The 11870-nt window shown below is 41.8% G+C and overlaps 1 protein-coding gene across 1 annotated transcript; it reads left to right on the top strand.

Annotated features, from left to right (window-relative positions):
- Positions 1 to 857: 857 nt before the first annotated feature.
- On the top strand, positions 858 to 11632 carry FETUB (fetuin B). Its single transcript, XM_037838770.1, has 7 exons — positions 858 to 1163; positions 1494 to 1604; positions 2874 to 2961; positions 4857 to 5023; positions 5740 to 5841; positions 10180 to 10263; positions 11139 to 11632. Exons 1-7 carry the CDS (start codon positions 960 to 962, stop codon positions 11508 to 11510), a joined length of 1128 nt encoding a protein of 375 aa, XP_037694698.1. The 5' UTR covers positions 858 to 959; the 3' UTR covers positions 11511 to 11632.
- Positions 11633 to 11870: the final 238 nt, after the last annotated feature.

Below are 11870 nucleotides of genomic sequence, written 5' to 3'. Positions count from 1 at the left end.
TGAGAAATCACTTGTGATTTTTTTTTTTTAATAGAAATTTTTAAAAGGCTATGTATCTGTCTGACACTTCTAATCAGTAGAAACCTCCAAATGCCAAGAGAAGCTGGAAGAAAAAGACAAGGGTCTCAACCAGTGTGTCTCTAATGTCCCAGCCTTCCAACCAGTCATTATCTTTCTCATAGCATAATCGAGTTTTAGGTTTTTTAAGCAACGAGTTTCCCTATATATGGCTCCACAGAGGAAATTGTAGATTTGGTACATGACAATAAAAATTTTGATATGCCATTAAAGCTTATTTTTAAAAACACATTCTTTCCTTTCAAATGAATAAAATGGGCTAAATAGAACACTTTCCAGCCAGATAGCCAAAGTCCAAAAGGATATCACCTGGGCTTTCTGTGGAACTGAGGGGTTTGTAATCTAACAAGAAATGGTGAACATGAGAATTCAGCCTGGAAGTCTCAACTTCTAATGACCACAGAGACCTGTGCCCCCATGCTCCATGCCTGAGACAACTATTGGAGAGGCTGAGGAGACCGGCTAGTGGGGACGAGCTAGGGGAGGTGGTGACACTCCTACACGCTCTGATGCAGGTGGTGACCCAGACACCAACTAAAATCCAATCATGACCTCCTGGGAGCCTTGACCCAATGTCTATCATGATTTCTCCAGAAAAGGTTAGGAAACCTAAATTTGTTAACAAACACACAGAGGAGGGTTCGGGAGGGCTTAGGTGTATGAGACTAGAAACATTGGCAAATCATTCCCAAGTGTTGACTCAGGAAATTCATGAGTAGAATTCAAAGTGATAAGGTGGGACCTCAAGTTTCAAATGCTGGTCACCAGTTCAGTTCAGGTTACAATTACAAAACACTCAGTTTGCCTTAAACAGGAGGCTGCAATCCAGCCCATCCCTGTAGCTCTGCAGACTGGCCCATCCTGGAGCTTGTTCTCACAGCATGGGCCTGCTCCTGCCCTGGGTGCTCCTTGCCCTGGCTGCTTGCAGCCACGCTGCTGACCCCTCTGCCCTTGTCTCCCGGGGCTGCAATGACTCAGATGTGCTGGCAGTTGCAGGCTTTGCCCTGCAGGATATCAACAGGGACCGCAAGGATGGCTACGTGCTGAGCCTCAACCGAGTGAGCGATGTTTGGGAACACATGCAGGCAAGTAGCGGTCCCTGCTCAGGAGCAGGTGTTCAGACAAGCTGTGGAGGCTGGCCAGAGGGTGGGACCCAAAGACACATGGTGGCAGGGGCTTGCCAAGTTGTAAACTCTGCTGAGAACACTCTGCTCCCTTGCCAGGGTTGCTACAATGCTCTTATTGCTATTAAGAACAGGTGCTAATAGGTATCCTATTCTGTCTAGTGCCCAATAGCCTATAAGGAATCTTCATAAATCCTTGGCCTCTTGCATAAACCGGAGACTTCTTAGGTCAGTTTTTAGGGGTTTCTGCTTCAGGTGGGACATGCTACATTTCTCTTCTCTTTCTCATAGGAGGGTCTGGGAGCTGTGTACTACCTCACACTGGATGTGTTAGAGACAGACTGCCATGTGCTCAGCAAGAAGCCCTGGAAGGAGTGTGGGGGGAGGTTCCTGCATGAATTGGTAAGTGCTTGTTTTCACTGGCTCGAGGCCCCGAGCATTTAAAGGTGAAGATTGCTCAGTATCTATGATCTTTCATTGTCCTCCGTGCCAGGGGATCCATGGGGTTATTCCAATACTACAGAAGAACAAAGTTTTGCTAATCACAGGAGCTTCTGAGATGTCCCACTGGGGTCACACAGACCAGAATTGCAAAGTTACACCCCAATTGTTTTCTATCTCCAAGACTCTTATGTGGACTCCCACCTAATGTTTAAATTGTGAGACAAAAACCTCTGATGCTTCTTTAAGGTAGACTATAGTAGAAGTAGAGAAACAGCTTTTTGATTTGTTTTATTTTGTTTTCTTTTTAATGAACACTAATAGGAGGTTTGAAGCTGGGGGGGGGGGTAGTGCAGGTGGTGAGGAGCAGTATGGGATCTCTCAGGAGTGTCACACGAGAATGTCCTGGATCAAGGAACCAAAAGGGTCTCAGAAAAGTTCCCTTTAAAGATGGCATAGAAGAGCCTTCAAAATACTATAGTCAGTATTCATTAGATCTCAATTATCCTGCAATTATTTCTATTGATTGAGTAGAAACTTCCAAACCTGCAGGCAGGGTAGTGATATGAGTGTTTGAAAGTAAACTATTTGATGAAGAAATAATTTTCTAAACATTTAACCAAATTTATCAAACTGACCCTTGAAATTTGGAAGGCGAATACTCTATCCTGTTGTAAATTATATTTGTTAAAGTAACACTAGATGCTCTAACAAACTAAAAAGCATAATATGACTCCAGCGTGACACTTGATTACTGACTCATGTAAGTTGAAATAGGAGTTCCTGATCAGGAGGGCGGCTTTCCTTCAGCCAGTGATTGCAAACCCATCTGCTTCCCATGGCCCGTCTGTAGGCTCTGCCATCCTCCCCCACGGCGCCCATGGGGTCTGTGCTTACCTGCACAAGCTCTGGGAAGAGAAGGGGCATGGAGGATAGGTAGCTCCTGGGAGAAATGTATGGGCCAGAGCTGGGTGGCACACATCACTTCTGCTCACCTTCTTGTGGTTAGAACTCAGTTATAGCCTGTCTCAGCTAACCGTGAGAGGGGCTAGGAAATGTAGTCGAGGTTCATGCCAGAAAAAAGATGAAACAGGTTTGAGGTCAGCTAGCAGTGAAAACAACCAGAATTTGATGGTAAGCTTCACATTACTTTACCAAAAAATCTCCAATTTCCATTTTAAAATCAACAGTTCTTTACCCCATTATCATAAAATGTGTGTTTGATTCCAGGTTTATGGTCAATGCAAAGCAATATTTTATAAGAACAAGCCACAAAGAATTCTCTACACACCTGCCTATAACTGTACTCTTCGCCCAGGTAAGAAACCAGTCTGATTTTGTTTATTTTAATAAAAGAAGGAAAGCAACAATTAAGTGGGGCTCTGAGAAGAGTGCCTAGGCTTTTTCTCAGCCTTACTTTCCTTTCATTTCCAATACCAGCCTCCCCATTGAAATTCACACTACAGTGTTTCCTCACAATTAATCTTCCTAAATCTTAGCAGCTCTCCACTGTGTACTGCATCAAATCCTAAATTTCTGATCTGCTGTAAAGGACAAAAAGTGTACAATTGCTCCCCAGGCTCCCTTTCTAGCTCTCGCTGCCATTATTCCCAGCTATGCACTGACTGTAAGCTCGTTCAGCCGGATGTCTCACTGCTTCTGAACACACGTTGCACTTTCCAGTTCCTGCATTTTGCTTTTGCTGCTCTTTCTGGCAGGCATGCTCCCCTCTGAGGACCTCTGCCCTTAGAACTCATCCCCATCCTTTAAGGATCACTGCCACTGCTGTGTCTTCCGCGACCTTCTCCATTCAAGAAAGGAACAGTACTCTCCTGTTCTACATTCCTATAAAACTTTAAGCCACTCATGGAGCACAGACCCTGCACTTCCTTGACTGAGTGCCTTATATCTTGTAGAATGTTTTATCCCTACTTCTTCCCTGCTCCATCATCCCCTAGTTACTATTAAGTGTAAGGAGTAAAAATTGTTGAAGCAATGTATAAATGGACTAAAATGAGATTGAAGGTTAACACATTTTGAAATACACACCTGTGTTTATTCTGGATTGTCCATTTTTCAAGGGAAAGTATTTTGAAAGCAAGCATCCATGCAGTGGGAAAATGGGATATGTCTACACGTCAAACTATTCTATTAGGTATTTCAGAAATCTACGGTGGATCTTGTTGAGGTGCAGTTTCTGATTCCGTAGGTCTCTAGTGAGACCTGAAATTCTGAATTTCTAACAAGCTCCAGGTGATGATAAAGCTGCTTGTTCCTTTAAGTACCAAGGCAACAAAGCAAATATTTTTTTAGCCACAACTTAAGCTCCTGGTTGTGAAGGCAAGGCTCACCTAATATAAATTAGAGACCAACAACTAATAAAATAGACCCAGTTCTTAAGTGAGAGTCTGTATATCAGAGCTATGGGAAGTCAGGAAAGTGACATGTGGTAATGGTGCCAAGGAGTGAAGTGCAGGGGACTTACCCTCCCCACAATCTCACAAGTCCCCAAATAAATAAACACGCAACTAATCAAAAGCAATGTGTTTACTAAGCAAAGCAACTTTTAAACAGATTCCCTAACCTGACTTTCACACTAGATTTGCCACACCCAGCTCCTTTCAAACAGACATTCTTGTTATACCACTCATGTGATTATTCTCTCCAATAAAACAGTGATTTAAACAGTGTGTGTTTTCTGGCTCACTTCCAGTTTATAACCAAAGAGGATGGGCTTCTATCTTCATGTCACTCATTCAGTCACTCAACAACCATTTTACTAAGCACTTACCATGTGCTAGAAGATATGTAAGGTGTTGGGGACTAAAAGGTAATAATCATGACAGTAATGAAATCCCAACCTGGTAAGGAAATCAGTACTTTACAGAGCCAATGATGATGAAAGATATTGAGTTCGCAGGGAAGAAAGGTCAGATGTATTGAATGCTATTAAAAAAATGCCTAAGGTAAATAAATTTGTGTGATATCAAATATATTTTACTCTGATTTAAAAAAAAATATGACAGTAATGCATGCTCATTGCACAAAAGTCTCTGCAGCAAGCCAGCTTGCTTTTCATGCCTTTCTCACTCCATCCTTGCCAAAAGTATTATGCTTATTTTGCAATTTTTGCCTTTGTTGGGGTCACATGATACATAGAATTGAAAAACAATGAAGAGTTTATTTTTGAAACTCTCTCTTTGGCAACAACAGTTTCTCGAAGAAAGATTCACGATACGTGCCCAGACTGCCCTAGCCCCAGCTCCAGTGATTTGTCAGATCCCAGGGTTTTGGAAGCTGTCACTGAGTCTCTTGCAGAATACAACAAGAAAACCACAAAGCAGTACTCTCTCGTCAAAATAACCAGATCTTCTAGCCAGGTAAGTTTAAAATGCCCATGCCAGAGATAGAAAAACAAATGTGTTTTATAACTGTTGCCTTAGAATAGGAAAGCACGACTTGCGACAAGAATCAAAGAGCCTCTTACTCTACATTTCCTACTGCGGTGACCTGAAGCACATTCCATCATGTTTCAGTTTCGGAGTTATTTCCATGTGAGTCCTTTGACTCACTTTTACTTCATTGGCCTTAAGGCAAGAAGGGAAATAACTCACATATTCTCCTTGGTGGACACTATTTAGTTTCACCACTTACTGCTATACCCTCATATCTGATTGACTGTGGAGCATTTAGCAAGTCAACTTCAACTCCAAGTTAAGGCCAGTCATAGAAGTTGAGTTACCAGTTTGGAAATGGAGGCTGGGTTCTTATATTTGCATTATGTTGACATCTCTATCATAGAAAGGCAAGCTAATTTAAAAGACAATTCTACAATGAAAACTAAATTACCAAGGAAAGAATTGAGGGCTCATTCAAATCCTTAAGAATGGAACAAAGGTATGCTGATTATATTTTCTAAATAACAAAGTCATAAAACATGGTTTGATCTGCCCGGGGGCCCTGCAGAGACAACAGAATTGACTTGTGGATGCTGACGCTGCACATTTCTGGTTTCTGTAAATATAATGTCTCCAAACCTGAGTGATCCCCATGTGAGAAGGTTTGATTTTTATTTCTCAACTCTTATCTCCAACAGTGGGTGTTTGGCCCTGCTTACTTTGTGGAATATTTAATCAAAGAGTCACCATGTACCACATCCGAGGCCAGCAGCTGCTCTCTTCTGCCTTCTGATTCTGCGGTGAGTGTCCCTGAATGACGTTAATGTAAGACTTGTGTTCACAGATCGTCTGTGACCAATTATTGAGCATCAGTTATACATGAGGTGTGGTAAAGCATAAAATGCTTTTCTCCCCTCAAGGAGCTTACTGACTAGTTAGAGATATGCCAGGCCCATATGCAGCCATAAGGGGTTTTCTTCTACTGTAAGGACAATTTTCATCAGTAATCTAATGCAATTACAAAAAGCAATCATTGCGGGCAGTAAAAATATAAACAGCATCTCGACATTGGTTGATGATGGTGCTGCTTTGATCTGAAAAATTCAGTACATTTAGAATTCAGTATGGTGTTCTATTTCAGGGACCACCCATTAAGAAGGGCAAAGTCAAAAAGACCTTCATTCAAAGCAATGTATCAGGATGGGGAGGGGCCTTGAAACCACCTACAGGGAATCTAAATTGGCTCACTGTGTTAGAATGCAATTGGGCAAAATGAATGAAAGCCTTTTTTTAAAAGCCCTATTTGCTTACTTACGATAACAGCTTTATTAAGATGTAATTCAAATATAAAATTCACCCTTTAATGTATTCATTTTAGTGGTTTTTAGTAGATTCACAAAGTGGTGCTACTATCACCACTATCTAATTTTAGAATGTTATCATCATCGTCCCCCCAAAAAAACACAGTACCCATCAGCTGTCACTCCCCATCCTTCCCTCATGCATCACCTGGAATCAATACTCTACCTTCTGTCTCTAAAGCTCTGACAGTTCTGGACAATTCCTATAAACGGAATCATACAATATGTGGCTTTTTGTGTCTGGCTTCTTTCACTTAGCATGATAGTTTCAAGGTCCATCCATGTAGCATGTATTGGTACTTCATTTTCTTGGCCATTAATATCCCATTAACTGGATATCATATTTTGTTTATCCATTAATCAGTTGTTAGATATTTGGGTTGTTTCCACATTTGTCTCTTATGGATAATGGTGGTGTGAACATTCATGTACACGTTTTCGTGAGGACATGTGCTTCCATTTCTCTTGGGTATCTACTGAGTTAGAAGTATTGCTGGGTCATGAGGGAACTGTAGGTTTAACTTTTTGGAAAACTGCCAAACTCTTTTCCAAACGGACTGCACAGTGTAACAATCCCATTGGCAATGTATGAGAGTTTCAATTTCTCCACATCCTTTTCAATATTTATTATTATCTGTCTTTTTGATTATTATCTATCTTATTGATTTTTATTATATATTGAGTGTGAAAAGCTTTCTGACCATAGGTTTTATTTCAGTTTTCCTGATGGCATATGATGTTGAGCATCTTTTCATGTGCTTATTGACCATTTATATGTCTTATGGAGAAACATCTATACAAATCCTTTGTTCATTTTTAAATTGGGTTATTTCTTTCACTGTTAAATTGTAAGAGTTATATATATTTTGCACACAATTTTCAGGTATATGATTTTCAACTTTTTTTCCTCCCATTCTCTGGGCTGTCTATGCATTTTTTTAGTGATCTTCTTTAAAGTTTTTAATTTTGATGAATTCCATTTGTCCAGTTTTTCTCTTACTGCATGTGCTTTGGGTGTCAATCCAAGCTCACGGAGATTTACTGCTTTATATTCTTCTGAGAGACCACTGTCTCATATCCAGTTCAAAGCTCTCCCTCTGTAGCCCAAGGCTCACCTGGAGCTTAGGACCTGCTATGAAAATGGTTCAGTCTGTTCTTACACTCCTTCTCTACTCAAGCTCTCTTCAGCTTAATTCTAGTTCTTCCAAGATTCAAAAGCAGGAGAGAAGATTAGAGAAAAGTGTTAAAGTCTTTTAACTGGACCTGCACTTGTAGTTTTCTGTCATAGGCCCTCTATGAGACAGGCTCTAGTGCTGGTTCTCTCAAGTGCCTCAGCTATGGCTCATCCAGAGTTCCCTTCCTAACAGGGTGATATATTCTAGAGCTGACTTTTTGGAAGCACCCATTCTTAGATTTGCTCTCCACAGTGGTTGTTCTAGTTTGCTAATGCTGCCAGAATGAAAAAACACCAGAGATGGATTGGCTTTTATAAAAGGGGGTTTATTTGGTTACGCAGTTACAGTCTTAAGGCCAGAAAGTGTCCAAGGTAACACATCAGCAATTGGGTACCTTCATTGGAGGATGGCCCATGGTGTCTGGAAAACCTCTGTTAGCTGGGAAGGCACGTGGCTGGTGTCTGCTCCAAGTTCTGGTTTCAAAATGGCTTTCTCCCAGGATGTTCCTCTCTAGGCTTCAGCTCCTCAAAAATGCCACTCTTAGTTGCTCTTGGGGCATTTGTCCTCTCTTAGCTTCTCCAGAGCAAAAGTCTGCTTTCAAAGGCCATCTCCAAAATGTCTCTGTAAGTTGAAGCTCCTCTCTCAGTTCCAGTGCATTCTTCAAAGTGTCCCTTTGGGCTGTAGCTCCTCTTCAAAATGTCACGCTCAGCTGCACTGAGTTCCTTCTGTTTGTCAGCTCATTTATGTGGCTCCAGTGATTTAATTTAGACCCACCCTGAATGGGTGGGGTAACACCTCCATGGAAATTATCCAATCAGAGTCATCACCCATAGTTGGGTGGGGTGCATCTCCATGGAAACACTCAAAGAATTACAATCTAAGCAACAGTGATAAGTCTGCCCACACAAGATTACATCAAAGATAATGGCATTTTGGGGGACATAATACATTCAAACAGGCACAGTGGTTTACTATTAAAAGCCCCTTACCTGGAAGGTTACCTCTTGGATGGATGATTTCATATCAGCTCTACCGAGAGCATTTGCTTGTCCCATGGAGCCACCACACGTTCTTTCAGAGTCAAACAGTGGAGGCAGTCTGCACCACTGCTGCCCTCTCTCCCTCCCTACCATGGTGGGCTGCTTTAGCCAGGATCCTGCTCTCAGCATTTTCTGAGAGGGAAGCAGACATCGATCTTCATAGCCCCATAAGTCCTGAATCTGTAGGGTTCACGTGAAAAGCACACCCACAAACTCCATCTTTGTGCTCCACTCTAGTGCCAGCACCAGGTAGGCCTATGAATTTTGGCAGCTCAGCAGATCCTAGTAAGGGTGGGAGTGAGCAGACTCTGGTTGGTGCAGACACCTGCAGTCTTGCCAGAGGGTCCACTTAGAGGGAAAAGCTGAGGCACCATTCCCCAAAAGGCCCTATTTTAATGCATTTTCCCACCTTAAGTTGTTTCTAGTCTTCTCTTCATATAGTCTAGCAATGGGTGATAGGGTGATGATCAGGCAACCTATTTAGTCATATTTTAGTAAGTTATATGTGGATATAACTAGGAGCTTTTGTTCAGAATTGGGGCAACATTTTACTACAGTATTCTATTTATAGTTAAAAATGTACATATTCTCTGACCCTATAATTATTATTCTTGAAATATGCCTTATGGAAGTAACTAATGATATGTGAAAATATTTAGTTACAGTGTTTAATAAAAAGCAAGTTAGATTAAATTCAATTGCCCAAGAACAACAACAACAAAAACTGATTAATTATGGAGAGGGCTATCATTAGGCAACCATTAAAAGAAGACCATCACATGGTAACAATATTGTGAATTTGATTAACACCACTGAAATATATATCTGGATGTGGTTAAAAGAGGAAATTTTAGGTTGTATGTATGTTGCCAGAATAAAAATTTTAAAGCAAACAATAACTATAGGATTGTGCAAAACAAACAGTGAACCCTAATGTAAACTCTGGACTATAATTAAGTATAATTGTAATAATATTCTCTCATCAATTGCAACAAAAGTACCACACTAATGCAAAATGCTCAAAGTAGGGGTGAGTATATAGGAACTCTGTTTTCTGCATGATCTATCTGTAAACCTACTTCTCTAATAAAAAAAAAATAGTCCATTGCGTATGACTATTCAAAGTCATGAAAGGATTTCATGATATCTTGTTAAGTGAATATACTATTAAGTGATTTTTATGATATACAGGTGGAAAATACATAAAGGGTTGCTAGATGAAAGATGAAAATAATTTTTCTAATTGACCCAAAGAAAGAACTGAATCCAAAAGGTAGAAGTTGAATGGACACAACTCTCATCTCATTGCAAAGAATTATATTAATTGGACTTTTGTTTCTCAAAAATTACTGACTTTTCCTTTGCTTGGAGGCAATGAAGCCTAGTTGGTGATTACTTGGTAGGGGTGATCTATAGAGAATTGTCTCAGTGCCTGCTTATTACTTCGTATAGGCAGAGAATGTTGACTGGCTGTGTGTCTACACAAGCAGACAGGAAGGTGATTTCCATTTATGATCATTAAGCATATTAATATATGTCACTGTATTTTTTTCTTTTTTTAGCCCGTTGGTATTTGCAAAGGGTCTCTGAGTCAGAGAGGCACAGAAAAGTTCATCACAGTGGAATGCAAATTCTTTGAATCACAGGTATTTTTCAATCTAATTGTATTTCTGTGATGAAAAGACCAAGTTCTCTATATTTAGACGCCCCTACCCCAACCCCTTCTTTTATGTTTCTCACCACCCATGATCTCCACTTCGCTCAGCTTCTGAAGACCATGTTCCATGGCAGCTGGTCAAAAACGTGTTGCACTTTCATTCGTCACAATGTCATCCTGCAGAATAAGAAAGAACCCTTCAGGCACAGTGGCTTAAGTTGGACTCAGTTAGGCCTCTGAGACTCTAGTTTCAGTGTCCCAAAAATTGTGCTCAAAACTATAGGGAGCACTTATTTCCTTGGGAACATCAATCCCTTTCCAGAAGTATTTATTGAGCACTGATTATGAGGCAGCCTGGTAGAGTTGAGGGCCACTGAGAGAGTCCACCTGCATCCCAGTCCTGCTCTGTCCCTGTGAGCTGAGTGATTAGGGAAGTCCTGACCTCTTTCAGCCTCGGTTGTCTCATCTATAGAATGGGGTGACAACACCCAGTTCCTTCACATCCCTGTGAAAAACCAGCGAGAGGACCTGGATGATGGTGCAGAATAAACAGTCAATAGAGGTGGCTGCTGGTACCCTCCTGAGAGCCAGGAGACCAGCTCACTGGAGATTTCAGCAAGTCATTAAACCTCTCTGGATCATTTCTCAATCTGAATTTTGTGAGACTTGCAGTAAAGTTTTTACAGGTCTGAGCCCCCACCCAGTGTTTATCTGCGTTGCCTTTAACCCTTTACCCAGGAGGCCAGTCTCTTTGGTCTTCCTTTGAACCATTTCCTCAGAGAGGCACAGAGTGGCTGAGCCTGCTACCAGGCATGGCAGGACTTTCCCTCTGGAGCTCTGCATTTGAAATATTTCTTATTTCAGGCTCCTGGAGATGATAAATCTGCAGACAAACAGGGACCTGAGAACCTCCCCAAGGTGGAAGATCCCCAGCAGAAAAAGCAAGTTCCCACCGACTCACCCTCAGAAGCTGTGCCAAAAGGGTCTGTCCAATACCTCCCTGACCTGGATGATGAGAAGCCTGAAGAGTCCCAGCAAAAGGTTCCCCCAGAGGCCTTCCCTGTGCAGCTGGACCTCACTACCAATCCCCAGGGAGAACCCCTGGATGTCTCCTTCCTCTTCATTGGGCCTGAAAAGAAGACGCTGCTTGTCCTGCCTTTCCCCAAAGGAAAACAACACTCTGCTGAGTGCCCAGGACCCGCCCGGGAAGACAACCCTCTTGTGCTCCCACCATGAGCATCACATAGAGGATTCCTTGGGCAGAGGAGCCCTGCAGAGATGAGAAGGGGTGAGGAAGGGGCAGAGGCAAAGAGTTCACGTGCACATAGTGGCTAATAAAGTTTGTCTCTTTGTCTCTCCTTGGTCTCCATCGTGTTGTCACAAAGTGGAAATATGAGACTAAACCCTCTACTTGGGCTCTGTATTTCGTCCCCTCCTAAACTGTCCAAGGCCTCATGCCAGGGAAAGATGCCTCTCTGCATCTTCAGCTCTCCCTTTGTAATGGTTACTTCCTTTTGGCTGATAAGTGTCTCTGAAAAAAGACTCTTCCATACTTAGGATGCCCTCCCCTTTCTGCTCAAAAGCATACATTGAGTC

The sequence above is a fragment of the Choloepus didactylus genome, chromosome 1, assembly GCF_015220235.1.
Source record: "Choloepus didactylus isolate mChoDid1 chromosome 1, mChoDid1.pri, whole genome shotgun sequence".
Taxonomy (NCBI): Eukaryota; Metazoa; Chordata; class Mammalia; order Pilosa; family Megalonychidae; genus Choloepus; species Choloepus didactylus.
The sequence above is the reverse complement of the archived record's forward strand: the minus strand, read 5'-3'. Positions and strand labels throughout refer to the sequence as shown.